Here is a 22668-nt window from a genome sequence, read left to right as displayed (position 1 = left end):
ACTTTGGGGCTAATTGCCCGCAGAAACGGAGGAAACAACTTGCTAGGTGTGCTAATATTATGGGACAAGATGACTTTGGCAAGTACTTGGGGATTACAGCTGACTTTGGTGCATCCAAGAAGACGGTGTTTGAGGGGTTTCGTGAGGCTTTAGAAGGGAGAATCAATGGCTGGGCTGAGCAATTCTTGTCCCCTGCAGGTAAAGAGATTCTTGTTAAAGCAGTAGCAATGGCACTGCCAAACTATGCCATGTTTTTAAGCTCCCGGTGGGCCTCTGTAAGGAGTTGGAAACGACTATTGCTAAATTTTGGTGGCGGGGGAATAAGGAAAAAGGTGGAATGCATTGGGTCTCATGGCAGAATATGAAGCGGAGTAAGAAGACTGTTGGGTTAGGGTTCAGGGATTTATTGGCGTTCAACCTAGCTTATCTCGCAAAAATTGGGTGGCGGCTTATGCTTAATCCGGATACTTTATTAGGCCAAATTCTTAAAGCGAAATATTTCCCGGATTGAACTTTTATAGAGGCTAAACTTTGGACACGTTCTTCCTGGGGGTGGAAAGGAATTTTTCAGGGGAGAAGGGTTTTGGAGAGAGGCTTAAGGTGGAGGGTGGGTGACGGCAAGAGTATCAGGGTCCGCCCGGACCCTTGGCTTCCGAGACCCCATACTTTTAAAGTTCGATCGCAACATGGTGACATGGCATTGATGGTGGCGGACTTGATCAATGCCAACGTGGGGGTTGGGAAGACGGATGTGGGCACATCGTTTTACGTGAACACATTTATTTCACTAACTTCATACCTAAGAATGCACCTCTGACAACCCTCTTAGGCCCATCCAACCTAATTGAAGGATACGGTAAGGCACATATAATGTTGTCCAATAGTACAATCTTGACCATTGATGAGGCTCTTTATTCTCCAAATTTCGGAAGAACGTTGTTGAGCTTTAAGGAAATTAAAGATAACAATTACCACACTGAAACCCACGTAGAAAACAGAGTTGAATTTATGTGCATAACTTCCTACGAATATGGCTAGAAACGTATTCTAGAAAAGATGGAGCATATCCCGAGTGGTTTGTATACTACGACCATACGCTCTACAGAAAGCCATTATGTGGCCGGCCCTACCTTTGGGACCACGCATGAAATTACACTTTGGCATGATCATTTGGGACATCCTAGATGAATAGCGATGCATCGTATCCTCAAATCATCACACGAGCATCCATTAACCCAAAGTTTAGGTTCGATTCAAGGAATCGCATGTTAAACATCTTCTATGGGAAAACTTATTACTTAGCCTTCTTATAACAAGATTCATTCGAGTCCTCCCATTTTTCTACAATGGATTTAAAGGGACATTTGTGGACCGATTCACCCTCCATACGGACCATTTAGATATTTTATGGTTTTGGTTTATGCTTCCACACGTTGGTCACACGTGTGCTTGTTATCCGCAAGGAACACTACATTCTCCAAACTGTTAGCTCAGATTATCAAGCTCAGGGCTCACCACCCTGATTATCCGATCAAGTCTATTCGATTAGATAATGCTGGAGAATTCACATCTAAAACTTTTGATGACTATTGCATGTCGATTGGGGTTGAAGTTGAACATCTAGTACCCCATGTTCACACCCAAAATGGCCTGGCAAAGGCATTCATTAAGCACTTACAAATGATTGCTCGATCGTTGGTCATACGTACCAAGCTCTCGATCGCTGCTTAGGGCCATGCAATATTGCACGCAGCCATGTTGGTCCTCTTGAGGCTTGTTGCGACCCAACCTTATAGCGCCATTAAGTTAGTTATTGGATACGAACCTGACATGTCGTATCTATGCATTTTTGGTTATGCGATCTATGTGCCGATTTTGCAACCCTTACATACAAAAATAGGGCATTAGCGAAGGATGGGAATCTATGTCAGATATAATTCTCCTTTAATTATTCGTTACTTAAAACCTTTGATAGATGATCTGTTTACTACTCGTGTATTGTCACGTCTATGAAACAGTATTCCTGTTGTTAAGGGGAGATAAAAACGTTAACATTCCTGAAGAAAGACGCGAATTATCATTGACGACTATCATTGACGACTCTCACTTTGTCTCATTTAGATCACTGCACCGCCTAATCTAAAACTAAAGTGCAGTGCATATTAGATATTTAGATCATAACTCAAAGCATGCCAGATGCTTTCACCGATCTAGCATGCTTGACAAGATCACATATTCCAGCCTTGAATGCACCTGCAAAGATGGATGTACCAAATGTATGACAAACTTCCCTATTGGCGGCTCGGGATGCCAATCTTGGTGATCCACGTACAATAGCAGCTAGCCAATCATCTGCCCCTACACAAAAGCGAGGTAGACCTCTAGGTTCAAATGATTCACACCCCCAGAAAAGGAAACCCACGACACAGACACCTAAAGAGCCTACCGTGAATCTAACTGTCGCTTATTCATTCTATCCAACTTATGAGGAAATTCTAGATTACGAAAGCGTCCTTGAAGAGACGAATCCTCCTCCTAAGAATCATGAGATTTCGGTCTATCATGCTAGCTTAGATGATGTGTGGTGTAGAAATAAGATGATCGTCGACGATTTTTTAGCATATACAGTAGCTACTGAGATCATGTTGAGCGATGACATTGAACCGCGTTCTGTTGGTGAAAGTCGACGTAGAACCAATTGGTCAAACTGGAAACAAGCAATCCAAGTTGAACTTGATTCGCTTACGAAATGTAAGATGTTTGGACCTGTAGCTCCTACTCCTCCACATGTGAAGCCCATTCGCTACAAGTGGGTTTTCGTTCGTTACAAAGCTCTTCTTGTTTTACAAGGCTTTTCACAATGCCCTGGGATTGAATATGACGAAACTTATTCACCCATTATGGATGTGATTACTTTTCGATACCTTATCAGTTTGGTAGTTTCCAAAAAACTGAGTATGCAGATGATGGACGTAGTAACTGCGTCTCTATGAGGATCTTGATATAGAAATTTATATGAAAGTTCCTGAAAGACTTACATTGATTGGTTCACATATTTCCAAACCCTAGAACACGTTCTCAATTCGGCTAAGGCGTTAACTTTACGGTTTGAAGCAATCTGGAAGAATGTGGTATAACCGTCTTAGTGAGTATTTGACTAGTCAAGGATATGTGAACAACGAACTATGCCCTTCTGTGTTCATTAAGACGTCACATTCTGGTTTTGCGATAGTTGCAGTATATGTCAATGACATGAACCTTATTGGAACTCCTGAAGAGCTTTCGCGAGAACTGTCGCGCACCTGAGGTCAGAATTTGAGATAAAAGATCTAGGAAAGACTCGATACTGCCTCGGTCTCGAGATAGAGCACATTTGGATGGAATCTTAGTACATCAAACGAACTACACCTAGAAGATGTTATGCCGCTTTAACAAGGATAAAGCGTAGCCTTTGAGTACTCTTATGGTCGTTCGATCGCTAGATGCAAAACGAGATCCCTTCCGTCTAAAGAATGATGATGAAGAGATTTTGGAGCCGGAAGTTCTTTATCTAAATGTGATAGGCGCTTTATTATACTTAGCTCAATGCACTATACCCGACATCTCTTTTGCTGTTAAGATTTTGGCAAGATACAGTAATGCACCAACACGCAGACACTAGACTGGCGTGAAAGACATCTTTCGTTATCTTAAGAGTACTATGGATTTGGGCTTGTTCTATCCCTTCGGATCCTCAAGTGATGTCACACCTTCTGCTTCTCGAGTCGATTCTTGCCTTATTGGTTATGCCGACGCATGATACTTATTTGATCCGCACAAGGCACGTTCTCAAACGGGTTATGTCTTTACCGTTGGAAGCACAGCAATCTTTTGGAGGTCAAGTAAACAGACCTTAGTTGCCACTTCGTCTAACCATGTTGAAATTATCGCCTTACATGAAGCAACTCGGGAATGCTTTTGGTTGAGAGCAGTAGTGGGCCATATTCGAAGCTCATGCGATTTTTACCCTGCTATAAATGTCCCTACGACGATCTTTGAAGACAACGCAGCATGCATCGAATAGCTCAAGAAGGTTTACATCAAAGGAGACAATACCAAGCACATTGCGTGACGTGATGTGATAGAAACTAAACACACAAATTAAACCCTATAATTGTAGTATGTGTAAGTATGGATCGTTCTAGGCCGGGGATTAGAAGGGATACTAACCTACTCAAATTAGACTCAAAAACACTAAACTAGACTCTAATGACTTAAAACAAACTAGAATGACTCAAAACAGAAACTAAGGATTACTTTGGATGAATTCTAACTTAACTTTGACTCAAAACACTAAAAGAAACAAATTAAAATAGGTTCTAACTAAGTAAACACGAAATATTAAAGGGGGAATTGGTTTTGACAAAATTAAAGTAAAAACAAACAGATTTAAAGACTCTAAACAACTTGACGAAATTGGGTGTTTAAATGGGTGAATGGCTAGCTAGAGGGTTCATCTCCACACATAACACATATGCATACATATTGATTTCCAATTATTATTCCAATAAACCATGAATGACAATGCCCCAGATTAACCGTGAACATCACTAATTAACCCTCAGATTTTCCTTAAGTCATTGAATTGGATGGATAACGCATCGGCAACCAAATTATTCTTCAATAGTTCCCTACATGAACAGCATAATAGAGATACATATCAAAGATCATTAAGTTCTACGAAAATCATAAGCATTGGTAAGGCATTCGTAACTATGAACTGCATGATACTCCTGCCATGGATTTACTTAACACGATTGTGACTAGCAACCTCCACTACTTATAAATATAAGTTCATAACGATTAGGTGAAATTCCTTTATATTTTAGCATCAAATCCATGCATGCAAACTAAGTAAGCCTCCTTAATCAACATACAAGAATAAGTTATTAATCAAACAGATAAGTAAATCGCATTCATGTTTTACGAAACAATAACTGGAGGAAATCAATTCATATCACATATATGTTCATGGCTTTGAATCCACCTCTAGCTAAAATGAGTTTAGTTCCTCATGTTCGCACTTAAACAAAGATAACTTAAATTAAACATTGAAAGCAAAATATAGAATACACGTAAGAACATTCCAGCACTCTAAGCTTGAATGGCAGGGCACGGCTCCAAGGGTCTCCTCTAATTTCTCCTTGCAAGGTTGCGGCACTAGAGGGATTTGTGTGTATGATGGATGTGTGGTGTGAATTGTGTTGAGAGATGGGTCCTGAATGAATGTTACGGCACCAAGTATTTAAAGGGAGAAGGGAAGGCACGGCATAGGCTGAGAAGGAGGGGAATTAGGACTCCAAATCAACAAAGAACAAGGAAACTCTCAATCACCAGGGAGGAAAAGGAATGATCCTTGCGGCAGGAAACGTGGCTTCTAGAAGGGAAACATGCAGCATACTTTTAGGGATAAGGATAGGGCTTCTAGAAACCTGATATTTAGGTGTTCTAATGTCATTTAGATGTCCTCCTTGTAGCTGGAATTAAGGTAGCAAAAGATTAGGTTAGGATAAGATAAGATAAGGTTGGATAAGGTTTGGATAAGATAAGGTAATTTGGATAATGTTTCCTTTTTCTTAGTTGATTCCTTATCTTCCAAATCTTTGATTTAATTCTTCCAGATGTTAATCACATTCCTAGCCTCTCTTGAACTTCAAATTCATCCATCCACCTTACTCCATGCATGTGTTATCCATTCCAAGCCCAAAACTACTCTAAAATGCTCCAAATTGCACTTTCTTGCCAACTTAGTCATTTGAACCTGAAAACACACGAACATAGTCTAAAACACTCCAATAAGTAGAAATTAGCTATGTAAATGCAAGAAAATAAGCTAACTAAGTCGCATAAATATGCTCCTATCATGAAGTTCTTCCTTTCACATCAACAACAAGAGCATCAGAAGATTGAAGTCACGCAAATCCGTTCACAATACAATTTGGCCGACCTCTTCACCAAATCACTACCTAAGGCGATGTTTCAGAAGCTTGTTCAAGGAATTGGTATGCTTAAACTTTTTGAGTTGTAACATTGTTATTTCTCTTTGGAATTGTGTCAAACTCAGGGGGAGTATCCTGAAGAATACTTGCTTTATCTTAATGTACTCTTTTTCCTTACGATTAGGAGCATTTTTTTCCTCACTGGGTTTTTGCTACCTGACTAGGTTTTAATGAGGCACCCACCTTGGGTTGGTCATATCCCTAACGACGTCCCGTAGATGTTTCTTTTGACTTTGTACGCGTTTTTCCTTAGACTATGGATTTTGTCCCTACTCGGGGTTTTTGCCATAGCCTTAGGGTTTTTAGTGAGATTTACTACTTTACGCAAGTTCCTACCTTATTGAGAATAAGCGTTGTTCCTTAGAATCAGTGCCGACGAGTCGACTTCCTCAACTTCTGCATGATGCTAAATCTACCTTGAGTATTTACACACTCAAGGGGGTGTTGTGAACTTTCCTAGTTTAAGTGTGATTGTGTAAATCCTAGATTAGATTTGATTCTAGTTATTATTTCCTATATGGACTTGTATTCCTTGGGGATGAAGGATTTATTCTCTCCTTTTACTACTATAAATAAAGGCACTACGTAGGGAGGATAACACATCCTCAATACACAATTCCTCTACAATTCTACAAACACATCTCTCATCTCTCTCTACTCTTGCCGCCGGCCCCCTTCTCCTTGTCAGATAAAATAGGCTACAACATTTTAAACTTTATCAATTGCATTCTCATTTCAACCTTCTCACTTCTTCTCATGTCACATTTACTCCACTAGCACTCAAAAACCAAAAACATATTACTTTTAGTTGGCAAATTAAAATTTTAATTATACTAACAAGGGGAAAATTAGTATAACTTTGACAACGTTAACTTTTGAGTGTTAGTAGAGTACATATAACATTAGGAGATGGTTCTAGAACCCTCCAAAATCGCTTGTTCAGATGTTTTAACAGGAAACCATGTTGAATCCAATGGTTTCTAAATGCTATCGATTCAAGAACAATTTCAATCCCGAGATTTATCAATGTCTTCAACAAAAGAACTAGTAATTCATTTGAAAGAGCCAGAGAGACTGCAGCACAATGAAAATGCTTCTCCGGTGCCTACAACATTTTGTTTCTCAAAAGATTTCGCGTTAGAGCATGCTTCATGTGTTTAAAATCTTAAAGAAAGAAATTACGTCGCATTTGGAATCATTACTTACAATGACTCAATGACTCAATGACAATGGTTAGGATATCGCGAAACAAACAATACAAACTCTTTAAGATCCACGCCGGGATCTTATTATTTTTCCACATACTCAACAAGTCGAGAAAAAGGGAGTATGGTAACTACGAAAGAAACCATGGGCGGAAAATCAGCGGTAAAGGCTTTCAGATCTGAGGTTCTCAGCAATCTCGGTCTCCCAACGATCTCCATTCTCAAGCAGCTTTTCCTTGTCGTAAAGAAGCTCCTGCAAACAAAGGCAGAAACAAATGCTTGGATCAGTTGTTACCCAAAATAAGAAAAATAAAGATGAAAACATAGGATTAGTTGCACTGAGTCAATAGAAAGAATTCTCATTAACCTCATGAGTCTCTGTTGAGAATTCAAAGTTTGGTCCTTCGACAATGGCATCAACGGGACATGCCTCTTGACAGAATCCACAGTAGATGCACTTTGTCATGTCAATGTCATACCTGAAAGACTAGATAACTGTGAGGAGAATAACAAGAGGGAAAGGAACGGGGAGGGGAAGAAGGGAGAATGATTCTTCACCTTGTAGTCCTACGGCTACCATCTTCTCGTTCCTCAGCCTCAATTGTTATTGCTTGTGCAGGACAGATCTGAGAAAAAATAGAATAAAATAAAATAAATCTTCTTTGTAAGTTAAAATGCTACATTCAGCTGCTCCTGCTCAAACCATATAACATTAACATAACATCTGAACCTAGCCTGTTTAGGATTTGCACACTGAAATGATTCTGCAAATTCTATGAGAGATTGAATTACATCCAAAGCAAGAGACTAAACACAAGTGCAGAAGCAGACCATATATATAGATATAAGTTTGAAAGCAGAATAATCTGATACGTTACATGTGCGCATAAAAAAGATCAGCAAATTCAAAAAAAACACAACCCAACAATTACAAGTTTTATACAAAACACCTTCAAGAGCTCAATTGGAGAAGAAAAATAAATAAATAAATAAAAACCCTCATCCATCCCCTTGTCATGCTCTAATTGATTGTTAGCTGAGAAATCCTTCCTCCATTACCAAGTCAGTTGGGTTTTCTCTAAAGTATTGGGTTTGACGTGTTTATCTCTATAATGTAAACTTATCAAGGGCTTACATGTGAAAAGTCCAAAAAATATATCAAAACCTAAAAGCAAATAGACATGGGGTGTGTGGATAGCACACCCCAAATTACTTCTCACACACCCCTTGTTAATTTCTGTTCGTTGATCTTCTTTAATTCATCCGATCCGATGGCCGAAAATCAGAAGGGTGTGTGAGAAGTAAAATGGGCTGTGTGGATATCACACCCCTTAGACATAAATGAGACACAACTGCCAAACAAAGCCAAAAATTCAATATAGTTTTCTAAACGTGACCCAGAGGCAGCGTTGTCTGTCTTCTAAGCTCCAGGTATTGCCCAAGATGCCAAAAGCAGCTCAAGGAATACATATCACAAAAATAAAAAGCAAAACCGAAACAATTATACTGATTTTTAAAACAGTTTTAGCAGGCGGGAGCTTTCACCGTCATATTCTAAATTTATAAGTTGTCTTAAATTCATATTTGACAACCAAGAATACCAAAGAAAGGTTTCAACTCTTACAGCTTCACAAAGCTTGCATGCAATGCAACGCTCTTCTCCCGTAGGATATCGCCGTAGGGCATGTTCACCACGAAAACGAGGACTCAAAGGGCCCTTCTCAAAAGGATAATTGATCTGCAAAATGAAAGATAGTAGTCATAATTTGGCAGAAAAAGAAGAAAAAACAAACTTGGTAATGTGTGATGGAAGATACTTACAGTAACTTTTTTCTCAAAAAAGTACTTAAGCGTAAGCATCAGACCTCGAACCATTTCAGTGAGGAACAATGTGTTTATGCTTCGATCAAAAACTGAAGTAATTATCAAAATGAGGCCATTATTTCAGATGGCAGAACAATATTGTAACATGAAATTAAGAACAAACATACTGTTATCTTTTTTCTTTGACGGGAAGGGGGATTACCAGAACTCCAGTCCTTGGAAATCTCCTTTGCGAGTTGCTCTCTTTCCTCATCCTCTGAAGTTGGCATATATAAGTACAAAAGTATTCTCAAAAATAATATTACAACATGATGAATCACCTAACACAAACATGATATAGATAGAAGTTTTATCTTGAATAATCATTATTCCAACACTATGTGACCCTACAGAATAGCGAACCTTTTATGGTTGAGAAGTGTTGTGAACTGGATCGCAGTCCATAGTAGGAAGAACTCTGCAATGCTTGGCCTGGTACAACCTAAACAGTAACCAAACAATAGACCGGTAAAATCTTGTGTCATCCAATAGCTAAAATAGAATATAAAACAGGTATACATAAACCCAAATAGTCTGATAACGCTATCCCTACAATTATGCTGAAATGATAAAATATATGAAAGTGTTTCCTAAACAAGGAAGACGTAATTTAGACTCATTTCATTTGAAAATTGAGAAAAAGAAAGCAGATGAAAGAATTGAAGGAGAGAACCTAAGACAAGGAATTGTTTCTGACTGTTTCCTAAACAATTGACATATCAAAGATACTGATGGGGATAAAGCATAACGATCAGTTCATTTATTTTGGAAGGTGCAGAAACTAGTATATGGAAAACCCAAATTCAAATAGATAAACAGTTTTTTTATTGTTACTGAAATACTGGAATGAGAATCATTGAATTCCACTAACTCCTAAAAACCCATCTCCTGCAATAAATTCCTAAAACCCCATTCCAAGAAACAAACATACTCTAAATCTCAATAACCCAGAATTTCCCTATTCTCCTTTCACTAGCCCCACAATCCCCTCTAATTCTCAGAGCAAATGACATCGCAAGGCATACTCAATTCTTCGATTTTTTTTATGTCCGTTCCTCTACCCGTAATTATACACCTCCCATGCGAAAAAATAAGGTCATAAACCACTCTAAATCTTTCCCATGTGAAAACAAATAATAGTTCCAAAACTATCAATACAATAAATAAATAAAATTCAGATTTTCAATCATTTTCAATCGAAAAATCTAAGAAACCAAAGCAAATAGCTCAGTTCTGCTCAAACAAATAGATTAACAGTACTATGCTCCTGATCCAACAAATTTGGAAGGAGTAAAAAAGTTGGGAAATTTAACTTCGATATGTCTCTAAAGGTGAGCATCATGACGGGAGCTTTGGATTTTTAATTTTCTCAGAAACCAAACGGAGGATTAGACAAAGGGAGCTAGCGCAGAGGATAAACTCACGAGCTGTCTGGCGCGGAGAGCCTGGAGAGATTTCCGAGCAAAGATCGCAGCCATGGCCGGTGATGGTTGAGTCGATGGGTCGTCTTCTGCGCGACTCGGGTTCGATTGGGAATGGCCACCTAAGCGCTGCGCTTTGTCGGGGAATGACCAAAGTGAAACATCCAAACCGTTTGATGACTATTTCGTTTTCAATTGGTTTTTTTTTTTTTTTAAGCAACCAAATAAATTTTCAGTTTAAAAAAAAATAAAAGTAAAAATTGAAAACGAAATGATTATCAAACAACGCCTCTTAGCTATACTCCTAAAATTAAGGTGAGTGGATTATGATATGTAACCATAATGGTGTGGTCCAATGGTTGGGGTCGAATTTCAGACCCGTATTCCACAGGAATATCTTGGGGTCGATTTCTAACACTGGTGAATCACACGATAATGAACAGGGAAGGTTGAAATATCTTTGTGAGTCTTTATGGCTTCTAAAAAGATGGTCTGCATGAAACTACGGGGCTGATCTCTTTTTTGAAAAAAAAAACAAAAAATAAAAAGAAAAACAAAAAAAAAAAAAAGGAAAAGAAAAGAAAGAAAGAAAGAGATTATTAATGTCAAGTTTTTCTGAAATGTACGTGTCTACATTACCCTCCGCATAATATATCATCAACTCAAGTGATGTAGGAGTTTGTTTCTATTAGAGCTTAATTAACTCCTAAGTCCTAACCCTCATATTTTCTCATTTATTATAACTAGTAAGATAACAAGGTTTCTCGATGGTGGGGTAGATGCAACCACGTAATCACAATTATATTCAAAATTAGAAATATGATGGTAAGGCTGCTCTAGGTTTTCTGTTTAGAAATTGTTTAGGACAAACTAACCTTGCAAGTTCTTTTTCTATTGGTATCTCGAACGTCTTATTGGCTGAAGCTTTAGCGTTAAAACAAACATTTATTCCAAGATTTTAATCTAAATTCTTCAACAAAAAGCACAAGTACGCTGCTGAATTCAATCTACTATCCAAAATATCTGGTATTTACTAAGATAAATTCCCAATATCATATTTCAACATACTTTTAAAGAAGCAAACATGGCAATTGACGCTTTCGCCGACTTATGATATAAATATAATCACTCTTGTATTTGGTTTAATAAGTTTCCTAAGGAAGTCATACTTAAGATCAATTTTGATATGTATAGTTTAAAGACCCGTCAAAGATCTTCTTTGTAATTTTTATGTTTTTAAAAATAAAATAAAAAAAGAGTATCTCAATGGGGATATTATTGGTTCTCCAAAAAAAATATTATACACTCATTCGTATACATATTTTTATTGTAGTTTTATAAACTTGAGTATAGTTTTGGAGTGCGACAATACTCTTTCTTAATGTGATTGCATTTTACTAATTAGTTATTTGTTAAATTTTATATATGTTGTTCTTGAGAATTTTTTTCTAAGAAACCGCATTTTGTAAGCCGCATGTGAACCACCTCGTGGAGACGTAAATTATCCACATCCAATAGGAAAATGATAAGTGGACAATATGCTTAATATAACGGTTTCATCTTTGACGTTGTGAGTAGATCACAAAATTACCTAACAGTTTTACCTTTTTTCATAGTGTTCATCAATTAGGTTAACTATATTTGTTCTCTTGCAGGTGGAATTTCCTCAAATCAACCGTATATGAAATTTGCAATCACACAATTCACATGTAGAGTTGTTGAGTTTTAAGCTTAAATTTGGCTTGTTATGCAATCAAGTCAAGTTAGCTTGATAAATTTAAATCAAGCAAACTGTGTACATCCAAATAATTTTAACTTCACTCACTCGTGTGCTGACTTTTATTTTTAAATAAAACGATATTTTAAACTACTCTAATCTACAAAAAAAACAAAAAAAAAAAAATATTCAAATACATGGAGGCGGAGCCACCACCCACAACATCAACCAACTATCCAATGACCCAAGGCCCATAATGATTTGACCCGGCCCATCAGGCCTAACTGAAGAAGAAAGAGCGGCGTTTAGTGGGAAAGCGAAACCCAGCTCAACGGCCTCGTTTCACAACGCCTCAGAAACGAGTAGGGTTAAGCTAACTGCTCTCTCTCTCTCTCTCTCTCTCTCTCTCTCTCTCTCTTCCCCCGAACAAGAAATGGCCTCCTTCTGCAGATCAGCTCTAATGGCGGGCTCAAGGTCCATTGCTCGCTCAAGAGCCCTCACCCAAACCTCCCTCAACTCCCTAAACCCCGCAGCCATGGCGTCCCCATTTGCTTCCACGACCAGAACAATTCCTTGCGCTACAAGGTACAGCCTTCTCAATCCCTCCAGGCTCCAACTCATCCAATTTTAACAATTTCTGTGGCTTCAGAAACCCAATTTTAACAAATTATTGTTGTTGTGATTTGTATAGGTTCATTTCGGTACTGGGATGCATGGAATCGATGATGCCGCTTCACAGTGCCATTGCTTCTGCTCGGCTCAAGTCCAACATTGCCGTCGATTCCACCTGCTGGAGCTCCCTTTCTCTTGGTAACCTACTTACCCACATTTTCTATTTGTCATTAATTTTTACTTGTTGGTTTTTTTTCCAAACTCGGGTCATTATGGTTCTAGTCTCTAACCAACTTAATTGTTAGACTGAAATCTTGTTTGTTTGAATATTTTGATCGAGATCCCATAAATTCAAATAATATTTTTAAAATATAGTAAATACTTAAAAAATCAATTTTAGAGTAATATTGTTCTTCACAAAAATTATAGCAAAAAAATAATGTACAGACATAATTATTAAAATATTTTAAAAAATAACTATTGATATATTTTATGTCACATCTCGGCCCGAGCCCCACCACATCTTGGGCTCGACTCCACCGTAGCACAATATTGTCCGCTTTGAGCCCCGACCACGCCCTCACGGTTTTGTTTCTGGGAACTCACACGAGAACTTCCCAGTAGGTCATCCATCCTAGGAATGCTCTCGCCTGAACTCGCTTAACTTCAGACTTCCGATGAACTCCGAAGCCAGTGAGCTCCCAAAAGGCCTCGTCCTAGGTAGAGATGGGAATATACATATAAGGGGATTTGGATCCTCTCCGGATCCCCTCCATAATTAAATATTTTTTTCACAAAACGAGATTACTTTACTTTTAAAAATATAAAAAGCATTTAATTGTGGCCGCACGATCTTTGATGAACAGTCATTGTGCCTTGATCCACTCCCCTGAGCGAGAGGATCCAAATCCCGTATAAGGCTTACAGGATCCACTTCCCCGGACGATGTGGGATGTAACATAATTAGCATGGGTGCATTTAGCAAATTAAAAATGGGTACAAATACAAATAAAAGCTTAAAAATATGGGCACAAAAAGGAATTAATACGAGTACAAATTAAAACTGAAAAGAAAATTGGTACAAATTAAGAAAAAGGTTGCAAATTAAAAATGGGTACAAACAAAAAATAAAAATATATGATACAAAATTTAGCCATAAATATAAATATACCAAATGTAATGTTTCTAACATTAAATGAATATATTTAGAGATAAAAGATATTTTATTATTGAAATAATTAATGATGTTTATTAAAATCTAAGGACATAGATAAAAAAATTGAAAATGAATAAGGTTTTAATCAATGGAGTAGGAAAAATAGGGATGGAACCTAATTTTTCCCTTTTTTTTTTTTTTTTTTTTTTTATCTGTGTTTTTTTGGAGTGGGTGTTTAATTTTGTTAGTTGTACCTATAGCTATATCGGTAACGGGATGCAGGGGAGTGTTTGGTAGTCCTTTATTTTGTGTGAAATAAATTGGGATGTCCTGGCCTTTTGGAATGGTTGAGTAAACAAATGAAGACCTAAATGTCAGCAAAGTTAACGAAGCTGTCCCTTTTCTTCAGTAGCCTTCTTTTTGCTCATTAATTTCGAGAATCAAAACTCGGGTCAGTCAAATTTGGATAATAATTCAAGTTCCCAATGCACAGATGTGATTGATGCATTCTGTTAATCAACGAATAGCTCTTAAGCTAGTCGTTTCTTGTCTAGTGGCGCACTGATTACCTCTTCTTTCTGCATTGGGTGTCTATTTCTGACTCATTTTTTCTACATCGTGGTATAGTTCTTGCTTCACCGTTGTGACAAAGGCCTGCTGGCCATGTGAGGTAATCAGTGCATAGGGTTTCCCTTCCGAGTCATGTTTTGACATTTTGGACACTGTATTGCGTACGTAGCTTATGCCAGCTCGGTTAATTCCAGCTATTTAGTTGTTGCTGTTAAACTTCCGTTAGATTGTTGAACATGAGTAATGCATGGAATTGCAGTTTCTTACTGTGGTATAAATGATCCATATCGATGCATTGATTTTTCTTTGCAACTTTCTGTGGTGTTAGTATATATTGTTTTCATGGGTGGCTATTGCGTATATTTTGTAATGTGAATGCGAAACAGTTAGATTACTGTACCCATGAAAAAACTATGGGTAAATTACATTTTAATATTTTATCCCCTCAGGTTTGGTTGCAATTGCAACATCATAAAACATCTTTAAAACATTTCAATCTCATACATTAGTTACTATTTCCCTTCATTTCATACAACCATTAGAAAATTTGTTAAGTTAACTGTTAAGTGGTTGCGAGCGCGGAGCCTACACACTCTTCTTCAACATGTTATATCCTACTCACCAGTAATCAATTTGGTTTTTTCTTTGTCGGTAGAATTTCTTCATCTAGTGATCTTCCTATTTCTTCATTGATCATTTTAGAGGCTGCAGTTCCTCGGTGACAAAGGCTCCATGCTCCGGTCATTTCAAGCTTTCAACCAAATTGGCTCGCATATTGGTTCCTCCATCCTTTGTTCTTTTCCTTTTCCCATTGCTTTCTGGCAATTGCATTGTGTAAATTACATTAGGCGTTCCTAAAAAATAGTTCCACTGTCTTGAATGTTTACATGCTAGTGTGCACACTGACATTTACTCCAGTACCTTTCTAAGGTAGACGACCTAGGACACTTGCTGTGTTTTTTGGTCAATCACACAGTTTGTGTGTGTAATTGATTTCCGGCTGCTCGAATAACGCTAAATTTGGAATTTTTCCTCTCCTTCAATGTAGGACTTAGGGGTAGTTAAAATCAGGAGTTTACAAAAGAATAGTTCTTCATGGGTTTCAAAGTGACCAATGACTGATAGAGAGAAATAAGGTTTTCTTCCAGGTTGTTCTAAGTTCTATCCACATTAGTGGCTCTTGTACTCTATGACCGTTGCCAGTTATTTACCAAGTACAAAATGTCGACACGATGATGGCTGGAGAAGAACATCTATTTGTACCGACCATTTCGGAATGATGCAAATTTGCTTAATTACCTTATTCATTCTGTTATTACTGCATGGTCTAATCACCTGTGATATGTAATAGTCTCCAATAAAACCTAATAATCAGGGTTAAAGCACCTCCGCCTAAACTACTCAAACTTCTGTTACTTAAATTGTGTGTGATAATTTTACCTGTGCTTCTTTAGTAGATAGCCATAGCATGATTTTGTTGAATGAGTTCAAGATCGGCTAATGATAAATTATTCTTGGATAGGGCTTCTCGACCGAAGCTGAACATGAACCGAAATTAACCAAGCAACCTTCCCCCTGTTCGACCAAGTTGTACTGTACTGCTCTCCTTCTTCCTTGCGTGCCAATGGCATATAAATTGCTATTTGTTATTCGATTTCTGCAATCAATTTGGTGTTTGCTTATACTGTGGCAGACGCTTTGATTGCCATGGCGCGCGATGTAATGCTTGGCCTGAAGAGTTAATGGACTATCAACCTAGAAGCATAGGAATGTTGCATTCAGTTTGTATGGTTACTAGTACAGGGCCTGTACCTGTTAGGTTCATGTGATACATGTGATGTATGAGCTTATTTGGGTTTGAGGGCCTTCAGACCATGCTGATTAATAAAGGGTAGATTAGTTTTTAGAAGTCTGAATTATGTTTTCTTTTCTGTCATTGGAAGTGTTACGGCATATTCCGTTCTCCTTCTGTCTTGTAAAGGCGGAAAGAATGGCCTTCTAGCATATATATTAGATTACGGAATCTGTGGTGCATAGAGAAAATGTGTCAATATTATTGCTGCTAACAAAACGCAGTGGCGTGTTATCAACGAACAGATTTTTAATAATATTGATGATCGTCCTTTTTGCGTTTGTCATTGCCACTCCTGTTCACAGAATCTACTAATTGAAAACTTAATTTGAAAATCATACTTCAACCTCGACGTTTTTGAGATACCCCTAATAACCCACGAAACAATATGTGCTTTGCCCCGTGGATCTATTTCAGTGGGAACTTGATGGGTCGATCCACTTACACATCTTGTTTTTCCTAGTCATTTGGCAATCAAAAATTCATGATTACCCGCCCACTATTGAATTTTATATAAAAAAAACGAGCGACTACGAATTTCATGATCACCTATCCATCAAGAGAACATTTCTGTGAAAAAAAAAAAAAAAAATTGAAGGGAAATACCCAAAAATGGGACAATTTCTTAATCTTGGGATAAAAATAGGACATTTCGAATATGCACACGTTATGCACAACAAGCGGACAAAAATAAGATTTTTCTTACACCTTGAAATGACCAAATTGTCATCTCATATAAATGGGTTATCCAGAAATTCCAGCCTTCATTTCTCATTTTGCAGAAAGAGAAACACAGAGGAGAGAGAGAGAGAAAATCCCTTGCCCAATTCCAATTCGAATAAACCTAACCCAGCCATCTTCTTTATCCAAGAGCTCTTTCTCTAACCCATCCATCTTCTTCATCCAAGCTCTCTCTTTCTTTCTCTCTCTACATTTCAAATATGCACAAGAGCTCTCTCTCTAACCCACCCATCTTTGATTTTTACCTTTTCATTTGTAGGTCTTGTGAATTGGGTTTGCTTAGTTTTGCTTTTTGATTGATGGATTTTTGGAGTTGAAGTGATTGGTTTGGTGTTTCTTGGAGGAGACCCAAATCCTTCATTTTTTATTTTTTATTTTTTTTTATTATTTCTCTGATTTATATGGGGGTTTTTATTTCTTTTGTCTTTTCTCTCCCTATGCTCCCTCTCTCGATTCAAATTTACAAGCACTAAAATAGGGTTTGGCTTTTACTACAATTAAACGAAAAAACGTATTAAAGGTCAGTTGCCTTTTGGAAAAGAGATAAATTTGAGGGAAATTAGAGAAGTTAGAGTGGAAAGAAGGAAGATAAAAGGATATGGACGAAATTGTTTCGCGTACTCATTCACTCTCTTCGTATTGAGCTTGCTTATACATTGTATGTACACGACTTGCACACAAGCTCAATCTAAAAGTTTGTCAAATTTGTGAAATTTTTTCTATAATGTGCATGTGCTGTGCATATGGTTTGCATGGCTACATCTTAATATGAGAAGCAGGAATGTTCACTAGTTATGATGCACGTATGCTGTGCCCCGAAATTTTGGTGAGTATGACTACAACTTAGTTGGCCTCAGCAAAAATAAAATAAAATATTAAGAAAAAGCTTAGAGGACGTTAATGATCATGCATGTCTATGAAATAAGGACAAGGAGTATCATGTTTTCCACGTGCACGATTAAGTAGTGATTGATGTAGGTAACAAGACTTTTCAAACTGCCACTGTAACCTTATATACGTAACAATTATGTTTTTGTTGTATCCACTATACCAATAGGTTGTTGGTAAAGTTTCTTATTAATGCGAAAAGAAGCTCGTTACTTGATCTCCAGTTCTATGCATATCATGTGCATGTACTATACATATGATGTGCATATAGTGTACATGATGGTGATGTCGCAAGTGATGACGTCATTTTTCTAATTTCGAAAAGAGAGCTGTGAGCTTTGAATTTTTGGGTTGGCTCAGATCTGTGAGCATATCATGTACATGTCGTGTACATACAGTGAGCAAATCTGGAAAAAAATTCATCCAACAAAATACCATCATTTAATGACAATGCTTTGTTCCCACACTCGATGCGAGTCTAGTGGTGGTGGTCTTGAGCCTCGGTTGTATGCCGTGTTGCCGAAAAATGGCCGGGAAACTCACGACCTATTTGAGTTTTGATCCCAACGATCGGGGATGTGATTCGTGACAAGGCTAGGTGTTTTGGAATCGTGAGGACGAAATGAAATTGGTGGTGGCTTCGATTTGGACGGTGTTGGTTGGGATGACACTGCACCATGTGTGCAAAGTGAGAAGGGGAGAGAGTGCGTGAGGGAGAAAGTGAGAGAAGAGAGAGGAAGGGAGATAGAGAGAAAGAAATCAGAAAATTGGAGGAAATAACCCTTTATATGTGGATATTTTAGTAATTTCGGTTTTGTGCATAGTGTGCATAGCTTGTGCATGATCGGTTTGTCATATTTTTGTCTCAAGATTAAGAAATTGTCCCATTTTGGGGTATTTCCCAAAAATGAAAGATATTAGCATACATGTTACAAAGCAACATGTCATGTAAGCCAAAACTCGACATACTCAATTGTGCGGTAAAACTTGCTTTTGTAATGTTGGGAGATCGTATTATTATGCCGCATTTTGTAACACCTCTCTATAAACTGGGAATAGCTTATTTGGCATAGAAGTATCGTTGTGTGGTGCTCTGTGCTAGTGAAACAAAAACATTTGAGCAAAGACTTATAAACGTGTTTTTATTTCATTGACATAAAATACTGTCGTGCAAACATTTGGGTCATGTAAACTTTGTTCAGTGAAACTTTTGAAAGAAAAAGTTGTGGAAATCCAAAGGCCTATGGTTTGCCGTCATGGGATATTATAGATCCTCCAATAGGTTCACGAATAATAAAATAAAGTTTTGGACGTCCCTCTGATTACGTTGGCTTCGTGAACGAACTTGCATGCTCTCTCTCTCTCTCTCTCTCTCTCTCTCTCTCTCTCTCTTCCAGGATAAGATCCGATGATCATCCGGGGAATATCCAATACAGTGCGACCCCACTTGTAATAAACAAAACGAAAAATTTATATCTTCTCAATCCCAAATCCTCAATTACAAAAGTAAATGAAAAAATAAAGAGAAACCCATTGTTGTTTCTCAAATTTGAGGAGTTGGGTTGGTCTTAGACTCTTAGCTCTCTGTTTTCGTCCTGATTCGATGACCTTCTGATTTGCTTTGCCTGCCCACTAATTTCTGTGTATTTGTAGTGGAGCATATAATTTTAAGATATTTGTGGTGTGTGGTGAGTTTTCCTGTATTAAATTAGTGTTGGTGATTAGTGGTTACGCACAGTTTGACTGCTTATTACATGGCGTGGCAAGTGTGTCGTTGATCGCATGTCGTTTTTTTAATGATCTTTTTTATGGTTATGACGGCGATGATAGGCGGATCTGGTAATTGGTCTGTTCGTTTTGTTGGGATCTGGGAAGTATGGTCACTAGTTTTGCTTTTGCAGGCTGATTGACCAGTTTTATTGGGTTTACTACTTTTTTTTAGTGAATTTCAGACTTGTATAATTCCGTTCAACATTTTGGAGTCGAAAAAAAGCTGCTTTTAGCTATATCGCTCTGCTTGTAAGTAGTCAAAGTTCAATCCTTTGGCTTTGTCATCTCTTGTTATGAATCTCGTTTTGATTTCGATGTGATTTTTAACTAACCTGAGATCCAAAGAATTTCTCCATTTTCTCTAATATTTTCAAGACTCGTGGTTTTTTCTTCTTATTTTCTCCAATATATTTTCCCCATCTTATCCTTTCTCTTACGATTTTATCCTTTTGTTTTCGGTTTGGTTTGTTTTCTTATTCCTGCTCCTCTTGCTCTGTAATCAATAGCTGCTTGATCCTCAGTTGAGTTCTTGCAGAAAAACTTGCTTTTAGGATGGTTCTGTTCTTATTTTGCTTTGATTTGATTTCATTTTACCTTTCTCGGAGTTTCGGCTAATTAGATTTCTAGTGTAGTATCCATTCTTATGGGTTTAATTTGATTTCATTGATATGCATGCAGGTTCTTTATGCTCAGAAGTTTATTACATCTATATGGGCTATCTTCATTCATCAGCTCAACTGCGGTGGTGAGGTGGAAGGAGGATTTGATCGAGGAAAATTGAAACGTTGAGGATCATGGGTAATCTGTATGAGGCATCAAACGGCCACATTGTTGCGAGACAATCCAAGGTGTCACTACCCTGGCTTGATGTAAGAGTCTTTTATGTTAGAATTAGCAAATGTGAGATCGATGATTCCGCTCCCAAGTTCCTCACAGTAAATCACTTTCCATTGGATCCTGATACCCTTCTTGAAGTTAATGGTGTTAGAACTAGCATCTATTCAGATGGGGCGACAACCCTTCTCCGAAGGGATCGCTTAGATAAGAAGTCTGAAGAAGCCACTTTTGTGAGCACTGACAGCATAAGGATGACTGGAAGTGTGAAGTTTGAGGTTTTCGACATGGATGTTGTCGTGCTATCTGGGGTTCTAGAACTATGTGATAGTAATGGTTTTGTTGGGGAAACAGATCGTCATGGTCAGAGATGGAGCATGAGTTGTGAATCAGATGTAGTTGCAAGCACTGGCTTCTTTAAAGGAAGGCAATTCATGGGGCCAGAGTCTACTTCACCTTCGATTGAGGTATACATCGCAGGGTCCTTCTCGGGCACTCCAATAATTTTGACAAAGACTTTGCAGCTCGGTCTTTGGAAGAAGCATGCGAGGAAAGGGTTGTTGGATTCCATACCAGAGTATGAGGCAACCGAAGACCAGAAAAACAATCCTCCTCCTAGGTTTGCTTTTCAGGTACCTACTTCCGATCGAGTGTTTTTCATGCTTTATGTATTTTCAAATTTGAGTTTGAGTTGCCTTGCTCTCTGTTGCATATTGCTCGGTGATCCTGCGCTTCACCTGTGAAACTTTCTTATTGCAAAATCACCGAAAAAGTATATAAATTGTTCCATGTTAGATCCGCTGGCTAGAAAACGATTCTTGTAGTGGCACAGGCTCATGTTGTGAAGCTGCAGGTCAACAGAACAAAACTCATTTTTATCATGTTACATGTTCTTGAGTTGCTTATGATACTCCTGCGTTTTTGGCTTTCAGCAGATTATCCGAACCCAAAACTCGCTGGTCAATCAATAATTGATCAAAAGGGAACCGCTACTATGTTGACGAAATAAAATCATCTCTTGTCTACTTATCTTTTGAGGCCATATTGCATATTATGCATAGCATTTCTGTGCAGCAGTGTTTATTTGCTATTATATGGTGCAAATCATCAACAGACCTCCCACATGGCGTGCTCTTGTTTTAAGGCCTCCTTTGGTGTCTAGGATTCGACTGGAATGGATTACTAACCCGATTCAGGGTGTGTAAAAAAGTTAAGAAATGGATTCCACCCTCCAAATGTTGTCTGCGTTGAAGTTAGAAGATGGATTTGTCATACACTAAATGCATCCATTTTCTCATTCAGCATACATTAAATGTACGAGTTATCTATTCCAATCCAATCATCGACACCAAACAAGACCTAAGGGTATTTGATGATGAGATATTAGCATTTTACACACCTTTTCTTCGCTTTAATCACTGTGTACTCAGGTTATTTGGTCAGTTGATTAATTAACTTGGTCTAATTTGGTTTTAGCTGCCAATCTGGATGGTTATTTATTTCAAAATTTCTTCGTCTGATCATATTTCGTTTTGTTTGAACTGGCAGGAGTCGGAGTACTCAGACTACAAACCGGAGAATGGAGAAAATCACATGTACTCTAGGACGGCATATTTAGAAGTTGAAGACGGAGAGCTTTCATGGTTCAATGCTGGTGTGAGAGTTGGTGTCGGGATCGGCTTGAGCATCTGCGTCGGAGTAGGGATTGGAGTCGGGTTGCTGGTCCGAACCTACCAAGGCAGTACCCGCAACTTTCGACGCCGGCCTCTCTAATTCTACTCTAATATTTCATTTCCCCTGATTGTAAATATACAAGCTACCATGAAGGAAGAAGTAACGAGTAATATCGTTGTCGATACAAGGTGTCCAGCCTTTCTGGTTTTCTGTCCTGTAAATACTTCTGACATATGGCTTCTCCAGGGAAAAAAAAACGACTGCAGCAATGTAGGATTGAATACAAAAACATCCTTATATACAGAAGAAACAAAACTGTATCGACAC

At 38.0% G+C, this 22668-nt stretch overlaps 3 protein-coding genes across 3 annotated transcripts; 2 read left to right on the top strand and 1 right to left on the bottom strand.

Moving 5' to 3' along the window:
- Window positions 1–7063: 7063 nt before the first annotated feature.
- Window positions 7064–10688, bottom strand: LOC137725377 (NADH dehydrogenase [ubiquinone] iron-sulfur protein 8, mitochondrial-like). The gene is made up of 8 exons (XM_068464038.1): window positions 10531–10688; window positions 9470–9548; window positions 9270–9323; window positions 9065–9156; window positions 8868–8981; window positions 7802–7869; window positions 7611–7722; window positions 7064–7496 (listed from the first exon to the last, which is right to left on the bottom strand). The coding sequence occupies exons 1-8, from the start codon at window positions 10582–10584 to the stop codon at window positions 7401–7403; spliced, it is 669 nt and encodes a 222-aa protein (XP_068320139.1). The 5' UTR covers window positions 10585–10688; the 3' UTR covers window positions 7064–7400.
- Window positions 10689–12677: 1989 nt separating this feature from the next.
- LOC137724996 (uncharacterized) lies at window positions 12678–15304 on the top strand. Its single transcript, XM_068463616.1, has 3 exons — window positions 12678–12829; window positions 12936–13054; window positions 15285–15304. Exons 1-3 carry the CDS (start codon window positions 12678–12680, stop codon window positions 15302–15304), a joined length of 291 nt encoding a protein of 96 aa, XP_068319717.1.
- A 5213-nt stretch (window positions 15305–20517) lies between these two features.
- LOC137726692 (uncharacterized protein At1g01500-like) lies at window positions 20518–22579 on the top strand. The gene is made up of 2 exons (XM_068465629.1): window positions 20518–21299; window positions 22216–22579. The coding sequence occupies exons 1-2, from the start codon at window positions 20628–20630 to the stop codon at window positions 22438–22440; spliced, it is 897 nt and encodes a 298-aa protein (XP_068321730.1). The 5' UTR covers window positions 20518–20627; the 3' UTR covers window positions 22441–22579.
- Window positions 22580–22668: the final 89 nt, after the last annotated feature.

Source organism: Pyrus communis, chromosome 2, assembly GCF_963583255.1.
Source record: "Pyrus communis chromosome 2, drPyrComm1.1, whole genome shotgun sequence".
NCBI lineage: Eukaryota > Viridiplantae > Streptophyta > Magnoliopsida > Rosales > Rosaceae > Pyrus > Pyrus communis.
Note: the sequence above shows the minus strand (reverse complement) of the source record. Positions and strands in the feature narration are given on the sequence as shown.